At 40.6% G+C, this 25,598-nt stretch overlaps 2 protein-coding genes across 2 annotated transcripts in view; both read left to right on the top strand.

Annotated features, from left to right (window-relative positions):
* The window catches only part of fhdc1 (FH2 domain containing 1), a 17,861-nt gene extending 3,179 nt beyond the window's left edge, over window positions 1–14,682 (top strand). Inside the window, exons 2-12 of the mRNA XM_026910850.3 lie at window positions 5,305–6,168; window positions 7,958–8,019; window positions 8,152–8,254; window positions 8,361–8,446; window positions 8,702–8,802; window positions 9,432–9,502; window positions 9,698–9,805; window positions 9,882–9,952; window positions 10,238–10,355; window positions 10,776–10,940; window positions 11,172–14,682. Of these exons, the coding sequence (XP_026766651.2) occupies window positions 5,719–6,168; window positions 7,958–8,019; window positions 8,152–8,254; window positions 8,361–8,446; window positions 8,702–8,802; window positions 9,432–9,502; window positions 9,698–9,805; window positions 9,882–9,952; window positions 10,238–10,355; window positions 10,776–10,940; window positions 11,172–13,361 (3,525 nt within the window). The 5' untranslated portion in view covers window positions 5,305–5,718 and the 3' untranslated portion in view covers window positions 13,362–14,682. The remainder of the gene's footprint in view (window positions 1–5,304; window positions 6,169–7,957; window positions 8,020–8,151; window positions 8,255–8,360; window positions 8,447–8,701; window positions 8,803–9,431; window positions 9,503–9,697; window positions 9,806–9,881; window positions 9,953–10,237; window positions 10,356–10,775; window positions 10,941–11,171) is intronic.
* Window positions 14,683–15,045: 363 nt separating this feature from the next.
* On the top strand, window positions 15,046–25,184 carry LOC128317655 (C-type mannose receptor 2-like). Its single transcript, XM_053230958.1, has 6 exons — window positions 15,046–20,017; window positions 22,034–22,092; window positions 22,279–22,656; window positions 23,673–24,005; window positions 24,124–24,227; window positions 24,392–25,184. The coding sequence occupies exons 2-6, from the start codon at window positions 22,059–22,061 to the stop codon at window positions 24,530–24,532; spliced, it is 990 nt and encodes a 329-aa protein (XP_053086933.1). The 5' UTR covers window positions 15,046–20,017; window positions 22,034–22,058; the 3' UTR covers window positions 24,533–25,184.
* Window positions 25,185–25,598: the final 414 nt, after the last annotated feature.

The raw sequence follows: 25,598 nt of genomic DNA on the forward strand, positions 1-25,598 counted from the left end.
CTCACCACCGTCATTTATCATTTTTCGCACATTAGGGATAAATTCACATATTTACAATTCATTTTGATTTAATTTAATTTGAATGTCTTTATTTCTGTAAAGCTACTTTGTCAAAATGTCCATTGTTAAAAGCGCTATACAAATAAAATTGAATTGAATTAAAATGCAGTCAAGCACAAAACTTCCCCAACAGTTAACAGTGCTGATAGTGAAAGGCTGATATTAGCAATTTGAATGCCGGGAGTGGCGACCCAAAACAAAGACACTTTAGCAGTTTTTACAGAGTTTGCAACTGCAGTACTGATATCTGAGGGAAATGCAAAGAGATTCAAAATGCTGGTAAAAACTCTGACAGTAAAAATGGTGGGGGTCATGGGGAGGGCGGGACGGCGGGGTTGGTCGGGGGGGCCGGGGTGGCGATGTGGAGGGTGGGACGGCGGGGGTGGTCGGGGGGCCAGCGCGGCGATGGGGAGGGCGGGACTGCGGGGGTGGTCGGGGGGCCAGCGCGGCGATGGGGAGGGGGGGACGGCGGGGTTGGTCGGGGGGCCAGCGCGGCGATGGGGAGGGCGGGACGGCGGGGTTGATTGGGGGGGCCGGGTGGCGATGTGGAGGGCGGGACGGCGGGGTTGATTGGGGGGGCTGGGTGGCGATGGGGAGGGGGCGATGGCGAGGTTGGTCGGGGGGAATGGGGGAATGGTCTTTACTTCAGAGGACATTACACACTCAGTAATGATCAGAAGGTATATCATGTGATCAAACTTATCATGGCTCTCAGTGGTGATTAAGCTGTTCAGAGCTCCTCAGCTCCCACTGCTCTGTGTAATGATGCTCTCAGGGACGGAGTTCATCTCAGATTTTAACACGTAAACATCAGCTGCTCCGAGTCGGTGCCTTCACTATAGTAATGCTCCTGAATGCTCCTGCGTTCTTTAGGGTTTGGTGTCATGGCAGTGTGACGAGGTCATCCCATGTGGCTGTGTACCAGGACAACTCGTGTAAACAGCATTTAGTTGTTCTTTTGTTTGACAATGAAAAGCTAATAATCACCTCTGTGTGAAGAAGAAACTTGATCCGTGTGCTATTACTAAGAGCTGTAACGCTTCTTCTTAGTGTTTGTATAGGAGCGCTGATAGTTTTAATTGTGTTTATTCAGAATAAAGCTGCTACTTTATCCCTTTTTAAATCTTCTGGAATGGTGTTTGATAACATTTTTATTTCTATAATAATAGTTTAGAAGAGACAGTACTCCTGTGACTTTTAAAAATGCCTCTTTAATGAATGAATAAAGTGTGTGTGACTCTGTGTTTGAGTGTGTATGATTGTGTGTGCGCGCACACGTGTGTGTGTGTGTTACAGATTGTAATTAAAGACTTACATATGAATCTCGGCTCATTGTTAAAAGAGAGTTATGGCAGAACAGAAACTCGTCTGCTTGTTTATACCTTATTTATTAATTAAATGTGCGTGATATGAATATTTTGGTAGTAGATCTTCCTCTCAGGCTAATTTGTCATTAGCATCAGGTTCTGTGTCTCTGTGTGAGCTGTGATCCGGCTTTTGATTGGTCTGTTGATTTTTCTGCTCTTTTGCATATTGATTATGATGTCCAGGAATTTGGTGCCATATGAGATTCCTTCATTTCTTTAACTCTTGCATCTCTTTGAGTTCTGCGCGTTCTGTTCCTGGCGTTCTGCGCGTTCTGTTCCTGGAGTTCTGCGCGTTCTGTTCCTGGAGTTCTGCGCGTTCTGTTCCTGGCGTTCTGCGCGTTCTGTTCCTGGCGTTCTGCGCGTTCTGTTCCTGGAGTTCTGCGCGTTCTGTTCCTGGAGTTCTGCGCGTTCTGTTCCTGGAGTTCTGCGCGTTCTGTTCCTGGAGTTCTGCGCGTTCTGTTCCTGGAGTTCCGTGCGTTCTGGTCATGGAGTTCCGTGCGTTCTGGTCATGGAGTTCCGCGCGTTCTGTTCCTGGAGTTCTGTGCGTTCCACTTTGCAATGCCATGGAACACAGAGCTGGAACACAGAGCTGGAACAAAGCGCTGGAACAAAGCGCTGATTCAAAATGATTACAAAAGACGGAGCAGTTGATCACAGTAACAGAGCATTAAATCTGACGTGTGCTGAGACTAAAACGCATTATAACGCTCATTATCACATTGTGCTCTTCATGTTTCTTTCATCTTTATTAACTTTGTCTATCTTGTTTCATTAAATTTAACTGAAGTTAGCTTTATTAACACTATCAAATACAATATAATAATAATAATAATAATAATAATAATTAATGTCACACATTAAAATAACTTATTTGGGTGAGTGCGGTTTTGTGTTATCATATTATGTTATTATTTACAGAAGTTTATTGTGGCTCCGTTCCTGTCTTTTCCTGCGTCAGTTAGCAACAGCACACATAGTAATCATTTGCATTCGAGAGCTGTGTGTGTGTGTGTGTGTGTGTTGGTGTTGTTTTCACCTCAGGAGTATGTGAAGGGAGAAGTGGTAGCTTTAATTAAATGATAATGACGTTCCCATTTCCACGCACACTGTAATTCCCGTTTCCACTGGAGCTCAGATCTGCATTTCTATTGTTCACTCTGAGCCCAATGATATACAGAGCACATCAACAGAACCAAGCATGTTCTGGAGAACAGGCGTGCGCTGGAGAACATGTGTTTGATTGTGTGCGCTGGAGAACATGCGTGCGCTGGAGAACATGCGTGCGCTGGAGTACATGCGTGTGATTGTGTGCGCTGGAGTACATGCGTGTGATTGTGTGCGCTGGAGAACATGCGTGCGCTGGAGAACATGCGTGCGCTGGAGTACATGCGTGTGATTGTGTGCGCTGGAGTACATGCGTGCGCTGGAGAACATGTGTTTGATTGTGTGCGCTGGAGAACATGCGTGTGATTGTGTGCGCTGGAGTACATGCGTGCGCTGGAGAACATGTGTTTGATTGTGTGCGCTGGAGAACATGTGTTTGATTGTGTGCGCTGGAGAACAGGCGTGCGCTGGAGAACATGCGTGTTATTGCGTGTGCTGGAGAACATGTGTGCGCTGGAGAACAGGCGTGCGCTGGAGAACATGTGTGCGCTGGAGAACAGGCGTGCGCTGGAGAACATGCGTGTTATTGCGTGTGCTGGAGAACATGCGTGCGCTGGAGAACATGCGTGCGCTGGAGAAAGTGTATGTGATAGGAGTGTGCAGTGTGTGTGTAAGATGAAGTGTGCAAGAGATAACAAAGTGTTTCTAATCGTTTGATAAATGTATCATTATTACATCTTCATCACTTCATTACACAGTATGTTATTCAACACTTTTTGACCAATCTGACAGAATAGGTGAAGATTAAAGTCTAAAAGCCCCCTTTTTAATATCTCAGAAACCAATGCAGATACAAGCCTGAAATTTTGCACATTGAGTATTGGGAATAGTGATATTATTTCCAGAAAGTACGAAGCACATCTGAGACAGTCATTCGGGAGGCCTCCAGTGAATTCACGTGGATTGACCCAGGTACATACACGATGAATATGGAGCTGTAGAATAAACTCTAACAATCTCATTTCATCTCAAATTGGACACGTGAACTACTTCTGCATCAAGTGTGTGACATTGCAGCAAAGACGATGCTGAGGACAGAAGTGTGTGTGTATGTGTGTGAGAGAAAGAGAGAGAGAGAGAGAGAGAGAGTGAGAGTGTGTGTGTGTGTGTGTGTGTGTGTGTGTGTGTGTTAACCCATTCCTCTCTGATAAAGTATCAGATTCACATGAAAATACATCATGTACTTAGACATTACAATCCAAACAATCTGTAAATACAGCCTTTGATTCATTTGCTTTATATTATTATTATTATTATTATTATTATTATTATTATCTTTTAGTAGTTTGAAGTTCAGGTTTATAGTAAAAGTGAGATTTATCTTTTTATGTCTGTAAATTAATAATAATTTCTCTGGAGCAGGACAGAGGCGGAGGCTTTATGTTACGTCTGAGACTTTAATAAGTAAAAAGCTGCAGGATCGAGTGAGCAGCCAGGATGAATTTGCAGAAGCTCTGCTCATCCCTGATATGATATCTCTGTGTGTTCTGTGTCAGGAGTGTGAGTTGAGTTTAATAAGCTGGTGGATGAGTGTGTGTTTCACAGAAATGAGCAGGAAGAAAACATCAGACAGAAGGAAAGTGTTTACTGTCATTGAGCACACAGTCAGATACCTGCAGGACACTGGAGCTTTCAATGTGTAGTGGATGTTTTTATTATAAATATAGATTAGTTTACTGTTGCTGTGGTGTGTTTGGGTGGGACACACCTCTATCTGTCAGGTCCTGCTGCTGGCTGATAACACACAGTGTGTGTGAGTGTGTGTGTGTGTGTAAGGAGAAACCCATGCTGTACTATTAAAGCCTTAGACGTGTCAGTGTCTCTGACACAAAAGCTGTAATGGAGGCAGGTGAGCGCAGCACTCTGACTCAGCTGATTAGGGCAGAAATTAAAGTTTAAATATTGTGATATTCTGAGATCATTACTAAAACATGATTATTAAATAATGGCACTGATGTATATCTTCTGCCTCCACTTCCTTTAGAGACACCTGATGTCCTCAGATAAAGACATGATGGGCAGTTTGGTCGTCATGTCATAGTGTTTTCAGTTTCTCTGTAGGATCCAACCATACATGGATCTCTGCGTGCTGATTGGTCAGTGTCTTGTCTCCCTGACGACTCTCTCTGTAAGCAGAGGCCTTTGTGACGTGGCTTATTTGCATATTCAAATGAGGAATGTGAACATAGGTGCCTGTATCCAAATTACATAAATGTTGGCTGTGTCATACTCTGTGTGTGTTCTTTACATGTCGTTTGAGTTGCATCCTTTTCTATGTATTTCTTTTACCAAAATTTTAAACCCAGAAAACAAAAGCATATTTAAAAATCTCCAGGAAACCAGGATTTATGTGCAGCGTACATATCAGAGGGTCAAAGTGCACCACACTTACAGGTTTAAATCATTATCTCTGTGTTGAACAAACAGAAAGATTAATGGGGAATTATTGGTTATATAAACCCTATCAGATGACCAGCTGGCTTTCTCTCTGCAGTCTGATTCTTTTATTCTATAAAGGCACAGTGATTTCTGAAATTTGAAAAACAGAAAGTGAAATGTTTGGTGTGTGTGTTGACATGTCAGTGTTTCTGCTTTGTTCTTTTCCTTCGACACACAGCTACGTCTCTTTTCTCTAACGTTGAACATCTTTGGTTCTCTCGTGTTGGAAACAGAATAATTATTTTTTCTGTATCTGCTTTTGACCCACCTGCAGCTCTACAATGTTGACCTTTGACCTCTTCAGTGCTGACCCTAAAGCCGTGAAGCAGCAGCAGAGCATTATGGGACACAGCAGCAGCAGAGAGGACAGACGGACATGTGGAAGAACTGATTCCTGAGGAGACGAGCAGGACCATAAAGCTTGGATGAATGGTTTTAGATCATGTATCTTATCTCATTTATATTCTCCATAAAAACAACTTCTTATTCTGGATAGAAGTTAAATTATAATTTTATTTAGTTTTTTTAGATTTAAATTTTATAAATGGAAGATCATGTTGCATTTAATCAGTTAGCTCACAAAACCAAATTACTCAGGGCTACTTTAAACCCCGCCCACACACTGGCCATTCGGGACTGGCCTGGGCGCCGACGCCCTCTGTGACCCCGTGACCCCGTGACCCCCACCATGGCCAGTGGGCAAGCATCGATTGGCCCGACAAATGAAAGCCTTGTACCTGAACATCCTACCTCTCCAGAACCTTCTGCATCCTGTGAACCAGACCCCAAACATGAACAAAGATCTCACCTGAACCTTTTGACTAAAGCTCCAGCTGCTCCTCCACCTCCACCCCTGCCTCCTCCACCTCCACCCCAGGCCCCGACCACACCCGCTCCTCCACACGGCTCACGCAGGAAACGCCGAGTCCGCAGCTTCTACTGGAAACCCATCCCGGAGGAGAAGGTCCGTGGCAAACCCAACATATGGACGCTGGCCGTGAGACAGCAGCACTACCAGATTGACGTAAGGAGTGTTGAAGAGCTGTTTGGCCAGCAGGAGGAGGCGCGGACGCAAAGCGCAAGCCGTAATCCTCGACTAGGAACATGCAGAGGTTCCTTCAAGGAGAGCAAAGATGAGGTGAGTGTGTATGTGCATCGTCAGCTCTGTGCACTGGAGAAATCCTCCTGAGCTAAACTGCAGTTATTCACATCATTACTTTATTCTAATCTATCTAATATATAATTTAATAACACTAATGTATATTATCTGACATGAAAATTGGTCTTATGTAAAAGCTGTGTCTTGTTCTGGACCTAATTCAGGGGTTTTAATGGTACGTAAAGTCAGAGTAGCGACACGTCATTATTGTTTAGATTAGAATAAAATAATTAATGCACAGTGCAATGTGTGAACAGCAAACAGACATGGAGTGTGTGTGTGTGTGTGTGTGTTCTCTCACTTTCAAACTTTAATCCATGTCTGGGAATGCTCTAAAAGCCGTTCTCTGCTTTAATCAGGGGTCCAGGTTTTGAGACTTTGTTGAGAAACAGGTCTGTGTTTTATTGTTTCTGGGCCATCTCAGTTTTTTTTCAGGTCTCTCGTGATTGAGGAAATTCCTAACTGTAACAGCGTGACCTAGTTTAAGCACACGGATGGCCAGATTTCTGCAATTCCAAAGATTAAATGAATAATTAATGCACACAAACACCAAGTAGAGCATCCATCATCATCCATCATGTTCAAAATATCTCTATACAATCTTTATTAAAAATAATCCATGGAGAATAGACAAACAAACAAATAAATCAATCAATAATAAATGCTTCAATGCCCGAAAAATGAATGACAACAGGCCTCATTAAAACACCATGGTCTATGAATATACATAAATATGCAAAATAGTAAATTCCCCCATGTCCTCCTGCTGTCTGTGATAGTCTAATATCACTAATATTATTTGGTGACAGCATAAACTGAGCTCATACGTAGCTCCACCCCCAAATCAGATTAATACAGACTCGGAGTGTTTCTGTGTTACATGGAAAAATGTCCTTTGCTTTAAATTTGAAACAAACAGCCAAACATATATAATCAGCCATTTAGGAGGAGCGAAACATTTAAATGTCGTGCTGTAGAGCTCATGAATTTATCTCAACAAGTCTTTATTTTAAATTTTATTGTGTGTACTGATTTCGTGTCCTAAAGGTATAAAGTGTACTTTAACACTGACGGTTCAAATGTAAGGCTAAGATAAAAACTCTGAGCCAACATCTGATAGAGACTGGAAAGTGTTCAGTGGTGTTTGCGTTATTTCTCATACTTCACACACACACACACACACACACACGCACACACCCACAGCTACAGAGACACACCTAACAGCTTAAACAACATTAAATCTGCAGCAATATGTTTGTTTTACAAACACCGGTGAGGATTTGGACATCGAAGTGACCCACAGTGTTTGGCTGTGTCATGGTTGCCTTGCTGACATGGTTGCTATAGTAGCATGACATTTATTTAGCTCTTTAAACAGCGGGGACAGTGTGCAGTCGCTCGGTGATAACAATGCTTCCACTGCTATTGTTTAGCACTCAGCTGTAATTCCACACATCATGACATGTGAGCTGCTGCTGCTGTTGTGTGTGTGTGTGTGTATACACACACACACACACACACACACACCTGGGTCATCCTGGTAGCGTCATACCTGTTGCTGATGATTTCCACATTAGGATGAAGTGACTCATCGCTGCGATGGCGCCCTCTAGCTGTGATACTGACATTTATACAACCTGAGAAAGGAGTGTAGTTATGTATAAAGTTCATTACCAGCGTTTAGGCCACCTGTATATGCACACACACACACACACACACACACACACACACAAAATAAATACAAATAACTTTTATTTTCTTTCTGCAGATCAGCATTTTAGACTCAAAGAGAGGGATGAATATGGGTATTTTCCTCAAACAGTTCAAGAAGTAAGTGTGTGAAACCTGTGTGTGTGTGTGTGTGTGTGTGTGTGTGTGTGTGTGTGTGTGTGTGTGTGTTCGTTAAGAAGATGGATGGAGACTGTGGATGCTTTTTACCAAACAGGGCTTTGTGTCCCTCAGGTCTAATCACGCTCTAGTGGAAGACATCCGGCTGGGGAACAGTAAGCAGTACGGACTGGAGCCCCTGAAAGAGCTGCTCAAACTGCTGCCTGAGGAAGAAGAGGTGAAAAACCACATAATAATAATAACCACTTATTAACATCACCTCCCAGCTGTAACAGTGTTAGATTAATAAAACACTTTCATTCTGTTGCTTCACTGATGTGTAGATCAAAAAGTTGAGGCAATTTAAAGGAGATCCAGCAAAGCTCACCATGGTGGATTCTTTCATGTTTTTGCTGATCCAGGTGCCAAGGTAAGACACACATGCGCACACACACACACACACACACACGCACACGCACACACACTCCGCATTCACAGTGATATCTGTGACATTTTAAATGTTCTATAGCAGATCACACAGCTTTGTGTGTTTAAGGTCATAAGAGGATCACTGTAACTGTGACTGATGCTAACATGAATAAATGCCTGAATAAAAGATAGCAGTGGAAGACCTGGCTTTACTGTGGTGTGTGTGTGTGTGTGTGTGTGTGTGTGTGTGTTCCAGTTTTGACGTGCGAATTGAGGCCATGGTCCTGCAGGAGGAGTTTTCTCCATCTTGTTCAGCAATGAGTCGAGAGCTTAATGTTGTGCGCTTGGCCACGGAAGGTAAGACCAAGCAAACACACACACACACACACACACACACACACACACACACAGGTGTCCCACATCCACGAATGTAAAGTGATACACAGCATTGTGTTGAGCCATTTTCTCAGATCAATTCCAGTGTGGGAGGAGGATGTGTGTGTGTGTGTGTGTGTGTGTGTGTGAGAGAGAGAGAGAGAATGTATGTTCATGTTCCAAAACACACTGCAGCTTTACAAACACACACACACATGTTGAATACATGTTGAATACATAAATAATTAATTAAATAAATACCAAAATATCATAAATAAGTTTGTCAGAGATTTTTCTAGGTAATTTTTTTACTGATAATGTATTTATTATTGAAACATTTATTTTTGTATTTTTCTCGTTTTGGCAGTGTGTACAGTTTGTTTTCAGAGATGTCTTACAGGCTAAGATTGAGAAATATCACACTGTAGTCCCACATGAGGAATATTTGCATCCACATTTATTTATCTGGCAGATGCTTTTATCCACAGCGAATAGTAAATGAGAGGATGTAATCCAGCACAGAGCCTTACTGAGCCGACACCAGTCCTATAAAATAATATCAAATAAAATTCTCTTTGCTCATTGAATTTTTTTGTCAACTTCACTAACAGAGCTAATGACATGTGAAGAACTTCACTCCATCCTGCACCTAGTCCTCCAAGCCGGAAACATCATGAACCAGGTAAGAAGTGCCTCCATCGATTGCGGACCACGTGTATACACGGTTCTGTAAATTCTGTAGACTATTGTAGAAACTTTTACTAATAATGAAACGTGAAAACCGCTCCTCAGGTCAGCTGGACTGACAGCATAAATGGCCAATGAGGGCTAATGGCTTTAAACCATTAAAATGTTGACTAATGTGTGATGTCCACAGGGAGGATACGCAGGAAATGCTGTGGGCTTCAAGCTCTCCTCACTCCTCTCACTAGCAGATACCAAAGCCAACAAACCGGGCATGAACCTGCTCCATTTTGTGGCCTTGGTAAGTGTTTTGGGGAAGTCCCCTTTGATTGTTACCTCGAATTTCCAATTTGTTTCATATTCTTCTTTTCAAACAGGAAGCACAGAAGAAAGATGAGAATCTGCTGAAGTTCCCAGAGAAACTAACGCATGTACAGAGTGCTGCAAGGTAATGTCAGTCTGAGTGTGTATCATAGAGAAGTGTGTATGGTAAACTCCACTAAACCATATTTCTGATAGAAGCCCACCTCATATGATTCTCTCCACAGATTCTCTGCTGTATTCAGACTTTCTTATGCTATAATTTTGTCTTCTTCCTTATTAAATCCTGAAAGTGGCATAAGATCTGCACTGTTCTCATCATTACTGAATATTGTATATTTACACACCAGCTATTTGTGTCTTATCTTGCTTTTCTTTTCCATCCTCCTTTCTCTGTGCTTTATTCCTGTAGGATCTCAGTGGAAAACATCGAAGCAGAATTCTCCTCGCTCAGTGTCAGGATGCAGGCTCTTGAGGAGAAGATTCAGAATGATGCTGAGCTGTTTTTGCAGTTGAATCCATTTGTGCAGGTCAGATTCCTACTATAATCTTTTTGTTATAAATCAGATCACAGCTATAATGAGCAAACATCTTTCATGTACTAAATCTTAAATACAGTTACATATTTTCCCGAATTCCTCACTGATAAACAAGTAAGACATCTCAACTCACTTTGTCCAGAGGCTTGCAACTGTGTGTGTATATTTCTGATGCCTTGAGTATATTTCCTCATGTGAGTTTTATGCGCTGAAATTATAAGCAAATTGGTAGATGTAGTTTAATATTTTATACACCACCACTTCTAATCTAGTGTATGCATTATGTTTGAGATTTCCCCGCTCATGTTTTTGTCTGTGTGCTGTTTAATTGTGGGATTTTATACCCAAATTTCCAGTCAGATGTGGTGTTTGTGAATCTCTTTGGCTTATGACTTGTTCTTTGTCCACTAGAGTTCGACACAAACTCTTCAGGACCTGAAACAACGCAGGCTGGACCTGCGCAAGGAGGGCAGTGTTCTTATTGATTTCTTCTGTGAAGACAAAGACACATTCAAACTCGATGAGTGCTTCAGGATCTTCCAAGACTTCTGTCTCAAGTTCGAGAAAGCTGTGAAGGTACAAACATGACACAAAGTCCTTCTTATGGCCCAAAAAGTCTACATAGAAATTCACAAAGTTTGTATTTGATTTTAACAAATACAGTGGTGATTTAAGAATTCATTTATAGCTGTCCTGTGTAATTGTTTCTCAAAATGCTACAGTGGAAAAATTGTCCCTGTACTTGTAAAAGTAATTGCATCATACTGATGTTTTTTATTCACACTGTCTCCTCCCTCTATTGGTCAGGATAATGTAGATAGGGAGTTGAAGGAAGCTGCCAGGCAGCAGCGCCTCCGTGAGCTGGAAGAAAGGCGCATTGCCTGGGCCGCTAACAGTGGCGATCAGAGCAGCAGTGGTAATTTCGGCCGCAGCAGCAGTGAAAATGATGTGGATGTTCTCACCAAAGAGGGTCTCCTAGACTTCTTGCTGCATCCCCGACCTCACAGCCCCCACAGCCCATTGGGACGCTCTGAAAGTGCCCGCCGTTACCGCCACACAACAACCGAGCGCAACCTCCGTGGCTACCTGGAGCTGTTTTCTGGGTCTCCCACAGCTGACATCACTAAATTCAGCAGCCTTCCACGGTCTGGACGTCCTCACCAAAGAGGGACCATAGCCTGGCTGACCACAGCAGATGACAACAGAGAGCTGGGGCCTCAAAGTAATCTCCATCATGAGAAGATGGCAACTTCCCCGAAGGCAGAGACTGAACCAATAAGCCCCCTGGCTAGACACTCAATGTCAGGCCTCACTAGGGAGATTGATGTTTACAGTAATAATAATTATGCGGCTGTTTCTGAAGGTGTGAATTCTTCTCAGCTAGTTCACAACAGGAACTGGATGGAGAAATCTCATGATGTTGGACACATGAACGTTAGTGTAGAAAAACACACATTGGTGTCTGGACCTCAGCCCTTTGAGCTGTCAGATCCTACAGATAATAATAATAGCAGTTACACCCCACTAGATAACCAAGGAGATATTTCTGTGACAGATGTAGAGAAGGAAAGAGACATTCCAAAAACAACTTTTCTAGACACCCTTCCATCCAGTAGGGGATCTGAGGAAGCACCACAATCAGGGGCAGTGTATGACAGCAAAATAATTTCTCCCTATAGAGAGGAGGAAGAGGAAAACAGCACTGTCTCCTCAACAACATGTGACACACCTTTGCCTCTTGACCCCTCATTGTCCAATAAGAAAGCTACTCCTTACATTCTGGACTGCACTGAAACGGATTGTTCTGTCATGTTAGACTTCTCAGAAGTAGAGAGTACCCCTATCTTTAAAGAAGGATTTCAACCTGACTTAAAACCACAGGACAGCAACTTCCAAAGTCTCCTTCAAGACCCTAGTTCACTTTCTTCCAACTTTGAGTCTTTGTCCACAAATGATCCATCTGTGTCAGCATCTGTTGATGAACCATTTGAAGGGAAACCAGCAGAAGAGCACCCAGTTACTCCATCTGTTACCACAGATGAGGCAGACAGTGACAGCGGTGACATGGCAGAAGGTAAAAAGGTGGGTGAGAAAGCAGTGCAGATATGTAGTCCCAAATCAGCCAACCTGAAAACTAAGACACCATCTAAACCTGCTGCCTCTAGAATAGGACGTCCTGCAAGAACCCTTACACCGACTGAGACCAGACACTTGCGCAAAGTGGTACCAATCACCAAGGCAATTCGTTCTGGCAGCAATGCTAAGAGAGTAGAGAAATCTTTTGGGCCTGAGAACACAGAATCAAGACGTCCACTACGTGACCAGAGCATGCCTGCAAGAAAGGGTGACAGGCAGGGTAGACCAGCTCGCCATTCTAGCCTTCCTCCAGAGTCCAAGGCAGAAAGAGGAACAACCACAAGAGTTGCAAGTTCTCAGTGGGCTCGAGATCCCACTCCACACAGACCTTCCATAAAGAAGCCGACTGCCAAACCTGTCCGCAATATCCCTAAACCTCAAGTAGAAGAGAAAATGTGTCGCTCTACCATGAGAGCCTTGGCACAGGCTCAGGCTGTATCTGATGCCAGTGCTCCTCAAACACCAACCCATCCCCGGAAGCCTGCCTCACCCCTGCCAAGCTTTGCTCGCAACACTATTGCTTTCTCTTCTAGAAGCAAAAAGGACTTGGCCACAGTGCCTGCACCAGGGACTCCATTAAAAAGCTCAACCTTATCGAGAACTTCCTCGCTGAAGGTGCCTTCTGGAAGTAAGGCAAACTCTGTATCTAGCGGACACTCAGCCCAGGGTGAGGACAAACAAGCTGGATCTTTAAGGAGGGTTCAGAGTGTCCGGGCCTCTGGTCGAAACACTTTACAGAGTGACACAAACCCACCACAGACTGGGCAGGAGCAATCCCGAAAGGGTAGCAGTTTCTCTGAGAAATCCTTCCTGATAAGAGACTCCACCACTGGCAGGATTCTCAAGCCCATTTGGAAGTAGAATAGATGGACAGAAGGACATTACAATCTCACACACCTACACTTATATTTTGTTCATCATCTAAGACTAATCTGAATGTATCTAAAGCCTTTTATCTGTAGCTGAATTCTACGTATTGAGCTAGTTTTCCGAAAGACTAGTTGCTGTCAATATTTGACAACCCATTTCAGTGGTAGCACTTCATCCATATAAGGATGTTATTGATGGCCTTTTTAACAGCAGACATTAAATGTTGCATCATCATCACACACTTCAATCTTCAATTTTCAAACATGAATCCATAGTTATCCCTTGTTTTTGATTTGTTATATAATATTATACTTCCTGAGATGTTGAACTAATTATAGTAGCCCCTATACGTCAGGGTGAGGCACTCCGTTCAGGAGAGTTTAATGAATTCCCTGAGCTAACGCACTTGTTAAACCTGGTTCAGTATTTGTAATTCAGGTTCAGTAATAAAGCTTTTCCACTGAACTACGCGACCCAAGCACCAGTGGTAAATTTGGTTACCTTGCTTGCCTAGGTGCCACCCAAGCTGAGGTGGGACATGTGGGTGGGGCTAAAAGTAATGCAGTCCATCTGTTGGTCACAGAATCATCCTTATTATAATCTATAGTACAAAAATTTTAATTATTATTATAATCTATAGTACAAAAATCATAAGTAGTGTAGCAACTGTTATGAAAATTATATTTTGCTTTTGAACAGTCCTTTTTCTAGTGGATTTAAAAGGCAAGATGGTTTTATCCAGCAAGTTAAGATTTCAGTATTGTTTTCAGTCAATTACAAAAACAAATTTTTTTTATTGCTCTTTAACTTGATTTCAATTTCCTACCACAGAGTGTATGGGAAGTGTGTATAAGAGGTGTCTACTGGTAGTGTGTGTGGGTGGAGTGTACAGGAGGTGTGTGTGAGAGGTGTGTGTGTGGGTGGAGTGTGTGGGTGGAGTGTACAGGAGGTGTGTGTGAGAGGTGTGTGTGTGGGTGGAGTGTGTGGGTGGAGTGTACAGGAGGTGTGTGTGAGAGGTGTGTGTGGGTGGAGTGTGTGGGTGGAGTGTGTGGGAGGTGTGTGTGAGAGGTGTGTGTGTGGGTGGAGTGTGTGGGTGGAGTGTATGGGAGGTGTGCGTGAGAGGTGTGTGTGGGTGGAGTGTGTGGGTGGAGTGTATGGGTGGAGTGTGTGGGAGGTGTGCGTGAGAGGTGTGCGTGGGTGGAGTGTGTGGGTGGAGTGTATGGGTGGAGTGTGTGGGAGGTGTGCGTGAGAGGTGTGTGTGGGTGGAGTGTGTGGGTGGAGTGTGTGGGAGGTGTGCGTGAGAGGTGTGTGTGGGTGGAGTGTATGGGAGGTGTGTGTGAGAGGTGTGTGTGTGGGTGGAGTGTACAGGAGGTGTGTGTGAGAGGTGTGTGTGTAGGTGGAGTGTATGGGAGGTGTGTGTGGGTGGAGTGTGTGGGTGGAGTGTGTGGGAGGTGTGCGTGAGAGGTGTGTGTGGGTGGAGTGTATGGGAGGTGTGTGTGGGTGGAGTGTGTGGGTGGAGTGTGTGGGAGGTGTGCGTGAGAGGTGTGTGTGGGTGGAGTGTACAGGAGGTGTGCGTGAGAGGTGTGTGTGGGTGGAGTGTGTGGGTGGAGTGTGTGAGAGGTGTGTGTGGGTGGAGTGTGTGGGTGGAGTGTATAAGCCGGGGGGGAGGGGGGGGGGTTTATTCCACGAAGTGAGCTAACTCAGTAAGCCAGGCTTATTTCAACAAACCTGGTTAATTTCCATCAATTTCGGTTCCAGAAAAGAAGCTAATCATAAGCCCCACTGAGTTACTATGGCAACATGTTCTTTTGGACACACCTGCTCAGGTTAGATTTGAAGCTTAGTTCAGCTTGATGATTCTGCATATTTTCATTAGCTTTTCAGTGACAGGTTTAAAACCTTATTTATTTGTAGCATACTTATTCATGGCATCAATAACTCGCATTTCAATAAGAGAATTTTAAAAAATCTTCTCCAAATCATCATCAGTATATTCTGGTATTATATAAACACTGTGCACTGAGTAACATTCCGTAATTCATTTCTGACAGCAGTAACAACAATGACAGGGTTTACGAAAATCTTCAATATTTTCCAAATTCAAAACAAATCTTTTCTAAAAGTAATTAAATAAATATTAGGTGTGTCTATAATCTACTATTTTTACTCAAGTTTGTATTTAACATGTTCATTTTGACAAAAGAACCAATTTAAATTGTCTTATATTATTTTGTTTGTTTTATATATATGTTCTTACATATTTATTCTGTCAGATATTTCTGACATGCTGCACTTTGAGCTTTGTTAATTGCCAAGATGTTGCTTTTATTTGTAATAATGTTTTAATACTCATCATATAATTTAATTATAAGTGGTGTGTAAAGCAGTGAAGTAATGGAGTGAATAAAGCAGCTCTCTCATGTGCTGCCGTATCACTGTATCTTCACTCCACTGTTATGGCTGATTAAATATCACGTGCACGCGCAAGAACCTCGACTGGCCAGTTTCAGCCTGAATTAGTGAAATAAGTTGCACCTGAATTTGCACTAAATCAAGCGAGACTGTTTATTAGCAAGCTTCGTGAAAAACCTCCCCGGGTTGGGGTTTGTTGTTGATCTCGCTGTTCAGTGGAAAAGCTCTACAGGTGTGTTAGAGCAGGTGAGTGGACTCCAGGACCGGAGTGTGCACCCTTCTGTGTCATGTCTCAGTGAAGTGTGATGACTTAAACGTGTTCTGTGCATGACAACAAATATTTATAATTAGTAGATGAAAATGCATAGGACTGTTCAGATACACGCTAGTGTTGCAGTCAGAATACTGGACTTCAGTGCTGTCTACAGAAATGCTGAACATGTTTAATAGCTGCTGTATTGCTTTTAATTCAGGGTCTGAGCTGCTACATGAAGCTGTTTTGCTGCTGTTAATACTGTATTTGTGTCTCTGTGGAATTATATTATATTGCTAGCGTCTTCTTTGCAAAGCCATATTTTTAATCAGGAGTGGCAAAACCTGGTGCTCGAGGGTCACCATGAAGAAATTCGTCTTACTCTGAATAATTTAAACTTGTATCTACGATATTACACATTTTAACTGTATTAATGTACAATGACTACTGTAGAATGCTACAAAGTGTGAAATAATTAATATTTTTGTTTGCTAACATATTTAGAAAAAAATCCTCAAAGTTCAAATGACTCATTTTGATTTAACAGATCAAGTTCTATTCTTCTTCTTCTTCTTCTTCTTATTATTATTATTATTAACAGAAAAGCAAGATATTATTTCTACCTCTAAAATCATGTTTCGCCACCTCTGATTTGTTTTCCTGATCAAGTGAATCCTGAGTTGTCTCTGTATTTTGCATTCGATACCTTTGTGATGCCTTTTCTTAGAGTGTGTGTGTGTGTGTGTGTGTGTGTATGTGCAGAGCTTGTGTAATTGGTTGACATGCTTTATAACTTCCATGGTATCATGGAGAAGACCGGTACAATGGAATGACTTTTCCAGCTTGAGTTAGCTGCCTGCCACACTAACGTAGCCTACTGTAGACTTCAGACCCAAAAAACCCAGTTATGAGTTGTTGTTGGTCGGCTTTAGCATGATACTACGTCAGTGTGCTTTCTTTTTTTAATGATCTTGCTTGTCTTTTCTATTTTAAATGTTATTTATGCCTGATTTTTCTCCTAATTGTGGAATTACAATCAATATAAGCTAAATAATTAAAATGATCATGTCCACTGGCTGTGCAAATGTTTATCTAATTTTTCAGGTTTAATACAGAGTACTTAATCAAAAGATTTCTAAACTTTATATATAGCCACAGTGATGTGTATAACCCCACCAGCCTCAGACCTACATTTCAGAAACACTAAATTTATGTTGTTTTTACATGATGAAATCATCAATGGGACTGAAGTGATTTTTTATTCCTTTAAACACACAAAAATGCCGTTAATATAACTAGGAATATTGGGTAAATATTATGTAAAGAATCCCAGATTGTGGTATTAATAATAAAAAAAGGTCCAGTAAAATCTGAGAATCTACAGGATTCCTACAGCAAAGGTCTAAAACTAATGAAGATGTTAAGATTAAAGCAGTGAGATTATTCATAAGAACAGGAGAACAATGCTGTGTGTGTTAGATCCAACTGAAAAGTGGAGCAAACTCTTGCGTCACTTCACCCTGTCCACTGTGAACACCAATAAATCTATTTAAAAGTGGTGTCTGTTGTACTCACCTGATTGGCTAATGCATCATCAAGACTCAGCCGAACCCTCAGTCTCACACTTTATCTAAGACCAGCGTTTTCTCCTGACCTTTACAGATGAGATGCAGCTTGACTGGTCTGAGATCAGCATTAAAAAGGAGTAACATGCACATTATATACGCATTCACACCAGCAGAAAAGCCCCATGGTGTTGACTCTGTTAGTGACGCTGGCCTTTTTACAGCCACTGACTTTTATGGAAGGCATATTGTTAGACATTATCTGAAGATGTCATGGCAACTCGGTCCCAAAACAGCAGATGTCTCTCTCTCTCTCACACACACACACACACACACACACACACACACACACTCACTGATTCAGCTGTAAATATCACCACTAAATATACCACACTGATTCAGCCACACTTCTGTGCTCTGCATTGTACACTGTAAAATATATACAAATATTGCACATGAGTATATTGGACTTTTATTATTGAAATGTATATACTGCCCATTGATAATAAGTGACAGAATAAGTGATAAGGCCATAAACTCCATTTATTAATCTGTCTGTTTTTTTTGCACCTAAACAAAAGCTATATATTTTTAACTTGTCATTTTTTTTTCTGTGCTAAATTAAGAAACCCTGCCAGATTAATTCCAGCTGTTATCCTAACTATAGACACATTGTTTATTTATAAACTCAGGCCGTGTGCTGATCACGTGTGAAAGTAAAGCAGGTAGACGTGTTCTCAGTGTTGAAGGTTCTATTTTGGAGAACACTCTTATTGTTTCAGTGTTTTATGGTCTTATTTATTTTACACTTAACTTTTAATCCTTTGTTTGTACATTCTTATTGCTTTAAACTGTTTGTCTTACTAGCTTATGATATTTATCCATATTTCAGTTTCCTTCTTTGAACTTATGCTATTTTCCATGGTTCTCTGTTTTCTCTATTTTTTTAAAATTTTTGTTTCTGTAAGCCTAAGTGCAGAATGAGAGACAGATTTAAGATGACTTGGACACATTCATCCAAGATTTAAGATTTCTTGGTTTAATTTTGAGCCTGACCAGATCTCCCGCTCAGTGTGACGGTCAGAGCCACACAAATTTCATGTCTGACTCATATGGATGCTACCGTACATTAAAATTAAAATGGTATAGATGGTAAAAATTAAATTTATTATAAAAATGTACTCTAAAGCCAGAGGTTAATTTTCTGTTAGAGACTAAAGACTGGAGAATTATGGAAAAAGGATCAGTGAGAGATTACACTGAAGACATAAAAAAACTTCACAAAGAAACAGAATTAAATTATTCCTGAGCGCGCTCTCCTGGAACCTGCGAGACTCCAACAGTCTGGATGAGGAAGTGTGATTAATCTTTCACAGGTCTGAACTGAACAGAAGTCTGGGACAAATGTTTAATCACTTCAAATGACTTAGGAGTACATTTTATAATTTTTTTCTTTTTATTCAAAGGCTTTTTTCAAAAAAAAAATTCTAGTTTCAAACTTTCTGAGTCATTCCCTCTCACTGGAATATGAGAGTTATATTTTCATTACAGATAAGAATTTACACATTATCTGAGCAATCCTCAAAGCTCATACCTGTTTCCTGTGCATCTAATAAACATGACTCTTCTTCACTTCCTGCATTATTCATCCTCATCCTCACTATTATCTATAGGAATAAATAATATAGTATTATTCATAATCTGTTTAATCTGTTTATTCCATGTGCATGTTCTGAACAAAAAAAATGCAAACCATTATTGTGAAAGCTGCATAAAACAGAAATGAGAAATAAGATAAAATTGGACCATTAGTGATAATAAAAATGTCTTATTTATGAAAATTATACAATTTAGTCACATCACCTTCATTCAAATGAGCTGAAGGTTTTTCTGTGAACTTCACTTGCCAAACTGAGCAATACTGCAATAGAAACATTTATATTTTACTAAAAGTATATTTTACTAAGAAAGTATTTTTGTGTGCAGAAGAAGTATTCAGATTATTGACAAATAACAATTAATTTCAGCTTCCACGTAGCATAAAAAGGTGAATGAGAGAACTGGTTTTGTTTAAACGCTGAAAAGATCCAGATGTAAGCTGCAGTAGAGTGTTTAGTCACTACAGGACATTATTGTTTCCCTACATACACAAGGTTCAGACTCATTAATGCAAAGGCAGATTTGCATAATTAGTTAGTTTGTTTAAGTGTTTTAGATTGTAACCATGCTGAAAAACAATAACAATGCAAAACTCGGAAAAGAACATTCAATTTGTAAAGCAGGAAACCAACTTCCTGCCATGCGTATGCTTTGTTCATGTTTTGTAGATGTTTTAGACGTAAGCACAGCCAGTGAAGTGCAGGAACATCATCCAGCCACACTTCTCTATCAAATATCACAAACTGTCACAGTCTGTGGTGAGTAGAACATTTGTTTATGCTGATTCATACATAAAGTTTAGCTCAAATCCACCTCAAGTCCTATTTTATACAGGTTATGGTTTCAATTGTGTCATTTCTTAATTGTTTGAGATTATGGAAATGGCTAGCATAGAAACTGTTAAGAAAAAGTTTTGTTTATATTGAATGTGATGCTGATCATGCTTTCTGACACACACACACACACACACACACAAACACACACACACACACAGCCGATGAAATGCATTTATTATTATTATTATTATTATTATTATTATTATTATTATTTGCAATATATGAAATTGCTCATTTTTTAAAAAGAATTTGGTATATGTGCAGTAAATCCTCAAATATGTTGTAGTGTTAGGATTTCTTTTTGTAATGAAATACAATGTAGAGAAAATGCATTTCTCACACACTATCAGAAAAGAGTTCTTTAGATGGTTCTAGGCCATGTTTTTCTGGTATGTGATGTGATACTAAAATACAGTTTCATAGCCCTGATCAGGAAATAAAACAAACATGTGTTTGTTTTGCTCACAAACTAACAACTACAGCAGAAATGATAACCTGAGCAGACAGGGAGGATCTTACAGGAGCTTTGTGCTTTAACCCCACACACTTCATGATTCGTATCATCCCTGACCCTGTAAATCAGACACTGTAATGATACAGCACAAATACCATCAGCATTCTACTTTAAAATTATTGTGATGCTGTGTTTGAGCTTAACTTTTATTAAAGTAGAATCTAAAGAAGATTCATAAACTGTATCCAATGTTCACCTAAAAAAGCCAGTTCAAAGAGTTGACTCATTCACCAACAACCCGTTGCTACAAAGCCCACAGTAAAGACTAGAACCAAATTAGATTTACTGATGTCTAAATGCAGTCCAAGACTATATTCAAGATATATAGTTTAGTCAACCAGTGAGCACTGCTGTCTTGTGCCCTGTTTTTCATTGATAAATTCATAAAACATTCACTCATTGACAGAAACCCTCATTTAACTCTTTATATTCTCGTAAACAATTTGGTATTTAAAAAATCTGTTCATTCAATAACATTGTGTGTCAAAACACTGTCCAATTAAACAGAAAAAAACTGCAGGTGACCCAAAGACCGGTGACAGTTCTGTTAAGCACTATGTGTGGATCAACCACAAATAAGCTAACACTGTTTTTATAATGTGTGTGAGAATTACAACAAAATTAACCCCATAAAAATGCACCTCCTCATCAACATGATGCCTGCTGCATCTTATACACAAAACAAATGAAAAGTAAAGGAGATGTGGCAGGAAGTTGGTCATCAGTGTTATGAGCTGATTTGTATAAAACACACAAATTAGAAATCAAACACCAGTCCAGTTAACTACCGGACCATCTGACTACACGAATAAATGTACATGGTTAAAATGAGAAGAGAGAAGAAGCCTTCATTCGTCACATATACATTAAGCTGAGGTCAGAGCGCAGGGCCAGCCATGATACAGCACCGCTGGAGCAGACAGGGTTAAGGGCCATGCTCAGGGGCCCAACAGTGGCAGCTTGGTGGTTCTGGCGTTCAAGCCCTGACCTTATGATCAGGAACTGTTAAGCCACCACTGCACTACAAAAGCTGATCAGCATCTGATCCACATATGGCACGTGAAACAATCGGGTGTACACGAGGCCTGATAAAAGACCAACAGTCTGTAGCTAAAGCACTAAAGCACAGAGCTGGAATAAAAACTCAAAACTGATTGGGTGTAACTTCTAGACACCTTCCAATATGTGATATTAATTTTTTCAAATATTTTTTTTCTGCTATTTATTAAGCAGAACTAGTGTATCTTATATATCAGATATATTTTTGTTGTTTTTAGTTTATTTTTGTTCTGACTGATTGAAATCATTCTTGGACTAATCCTAAAATGTTGTGTTAGTAAATATACAGCATTTGTGTTAAACTTGCAGTGAGCCTTTGTAATTAGGACTGCTCAGGAATGTTCATCACATTTCTTATTTCTTAGTGCATTCTTCGTCTACACCTCGGTGATGAAGCACCTGTTCATACTCCTGTTTTTCACAGGTGAGAAGAGAGAGAGAGAGAGAGAGAGAGTAACTACTACTGGCCTTTATCTGGTTGTCATACTGTGTGGGGCATCTCTAGAGTTTTGAATATCTGAATATTAGAAAAATACAGACAGGCACCACTATAGCTAGATATATTTAATATTTAACTACTGCATAAAACTCTCAGAACTCTTCTCCACAGGAGTCATCCCCATCATCCTGCCCGTCCCTCGTAAATACTATTTGATCCAGCTGGGGAGAAATTGGAGTGATGCTCAGGTGTACTGCCGAGCCACATACACTGACCTGGCCACCATCGAAACCACAGATGACATGGTCCAACTTCAGAATGCAGCACAGAGTCAACAAGTCAGTTCTGGTGCTTGGATTGGACTCTACAATGATATCAACAGCTGGCGCTGGTCAATGGGAAATGAGCCACTAGGAAGGATGACCGATTGGGATATAGATTTTTTGCAGCCCAATAACTTAAATGGAGATGAAGAGTGTGCTGTGATAGACATCATAGCTTGGTTGGATAGACCATGTACAGAAATAAAGCCCTCTGTGTGTTTTGATGGTGAGAAACGGCATGCTACAAAAATGAACTATGTTACTGGTCTTAACACTTAACTGTGCTCTAAAGTGGCAAACTAGTTAAACAGCAAACCTTACTAAACATTTGACCCACCTGAGGTAAAACTTCCAGTAACCTACAGGGACAGTGAGAATCAGCTGGATAACTTCATGCACATGTGTGCCAAGACCGTCCATCACAAAGTGATGTATGATGCCTTATCTGGAATAAATACTAGGTAGTTGTTTACGTAACTAGTATTCTGTTTCTAGTTTCCCTTGCCATCTGTGCAGATAAGGCACTGGCATGCATCTCAAAAACACCTGTGGTGCCACACAGAGTTTGAAGGCTAGGTGCCACACAGAAGGTCATGCAGTCTTCTCTGGCAGCAGGCTTGGAGAGTGATGTCCACATCTGGGTGTAACACTTCTTTTGATGAAACCACCAGGCATTAGTGGCACACCTCTGGCCAATTTAAGCAGACCATGTCTGTGAGATTTTTAATTCTCTTAGAAAGTAACTCCAGTTGCTCTGGACTTCTAATTATGCACGTCGTCTCTGAGCATGGGTGTTTGCAGCTAGCAAGCTGTTTGCACTGTGGTTATGGACATACGTTTCAGCATAGACATCTCTGCACATTCAGCGTATGTAGCAGGCTGGAAAGGCTTTCAAAACTTCTCTCTATTCCTTTCTCGCATTACAACCACTGGAGAATTTCTCACCTATCCCAAATCAAGTCATAGTTTTTGTCCTTTGACTTTCTAGCTGGGATCCGTTTATGCCTCTGTTAAGAAGTTATAGAAGAACCCACAAGATTTGTATAAATTTAGCAGTTTGTATAAATTTAATTCTGGCATCTGGCTACCTTTTATAAAGAAGAACCTCTTCAGATCTCAAGCCCAAGTTCTCAGGGCCCTCACCACTTACAGTTGCATTAATACTACAAACTCTTTGACTTTCTCTCATGAGTAACTTGCATAGTAGTGATGTGTTAATCACGTCTTTTTACATTTTCACAGACAGGAACACTGACAACAACAGGTACATTTACATCCCTGATCTCATGACGTGGCGTGAAGCTCAGAGCTACTGCAGACAGCATCACACAGACCTGGCCAGTGCGAGGAATGAAACTGAAAATTCACTTATAAAAGCAATGGTCTTCGGGGAAACTTGGTTCGGTCTGTTCAGAGATTCCTGGAAGTGGTCAGACCAGACAAACTTCACCACCATTACCTGGGCACCTGGAGAACCCGATAATTACCAAGGGAATGAAAATTGTGTTCTTTTATATGATGGTCAAGTTGATGATACGATATGCTCAGACATAAGACCTTTCTACTGTCACTCAGGTGAGCTAAAGTTTTATTTACTTATTATTTACTTATTTTTACACTAATTTAATTTGCTTTTAAAAGATATGTTTGATTGTGTGTGTGTGTGTGTGTGTGTGTGTGTGTGTGAGTGCAGTTCTGCCTCCAGTAATCACAGGACAAAAACAGATCATAAGGGTGAAGGTCCAGTCCAATCAGGATGTGAATGATCCTGCAGTAAAGGTGGTCGTCTTGGATAAGGTGAGTTTCATCCTTCACTATTATAACACACAGTCTGTTCCTCATTACTGCAGCCAGAACCTGAGTCTTCATTGGGCTGTGAAACACTGGCTATATGCTTTATTGTAATAATAGTCTTTTTATCCTGCATTATTTAGTGATAAAAGTTCTGTTCTGCTCTTCAGATTACACAGAAACTGAAGGATCATGGGATTACAGAGAACGTCACAGTGAAATGGAGAGAGCAACCAGATGGACTGGTGTTTAACAAGGAGAAAGAAAATGCTACACTAGAAAATACAATCATTAATGCAGACGAACTCTAAATCTTTAGCTACTTCTCAAATTGCATACTTCTGTAGTGCACTTGCCAATTTTAGTTCATTAATTCCAGGATAATGTGACTTAATTCAGGATTGTGTACTAAAACGTACAAAAACAGAAATGCTGGATATTTCCTTACTTATAAGAGCTTTTGCTGATTTGGTGTGACAGTGTTCAGGTGGTCTGAGAATGTGAGACAGAACCTGAATATGTTTGTAATTCTGACAAAGTTTACTTCTAAATTTAAATTCTTTAGGATAGTACTGTTACAGAAATTTACTCACCACAGATGTCAGTAAACTTAAAGAAGAAATAAAGAAAAAGAAAACAATGAAACTTTTGTTTCATGTTATTGCTGTTCACAGAATTCATCTGAACGGTGAAGAAGCTACATGCTGTTCTTATAAATGTTCCTCAATTTGCTCTCGATTCTCCAACTTCCCAGTGCGCAACTGAGAAAAGTTAACTCGTCATTGATTCAGGTCGAGGCCGGGACATAAAATAACAGTGCAGAAGCCAGCCAATATTGTGGTACAAGTGGTTTAGTATGGTATAAATAAAAATAAAATAATAAACAGAAATAGTATTTAATAATGCGCGCACGCACACACACATTCATGCACACCTATAGGGAAAGTTATCTCAGCCAGTCCATCTACTGTCATGTTTTAATAAAAAAATAAATAAATAAAACTAGTTGAATAATGTACAAACATCACATTTATTTATGTGTAAACATTGCTCACTTTATTTATAATTTTATTATTATTATTATTTTATATTTTTGTATAATTATATTATAATTTAAAATTAAAAAATGTGTGTAACTGTTGTCTTTTAGCGGGAAGTTGTTAGCATTTGCATCACACAAAATGCATTTGCCTTTCAAATAAATTGGAATTGTAATCTACTTGTTAAATTACTTGCTAATCTGTGTTGATTCAAGTCAATTTCAATTTATTTACATAGCGCTTTTTACACTGGACACTGTCACAAAGCAGATTTATCCTGACATATGGTTTAAGTTTATCCCTAATGAGGAAGCCAGAGGAGACGGTGGTGAGGAAA

The sequence above is a fragment of the Pangasianodon hypophthalmus genome, chromosome 28, assembly GCF_027358585.1.
Source record: "Pangasianodon hypophthalmus isolate fPanHyp1 chromosome 28, fPanHyp1.pri, whole genome shotgun sequence".
In the NCBI taxonomy this organism is placed as follows: domain Eukaryota; kingdom Metazoa; phylum Chordata; class Actinopteri; order Siluriformes; family Pangasiidae; genus Pangasianodon; species Pangasianodon hypophthalmus.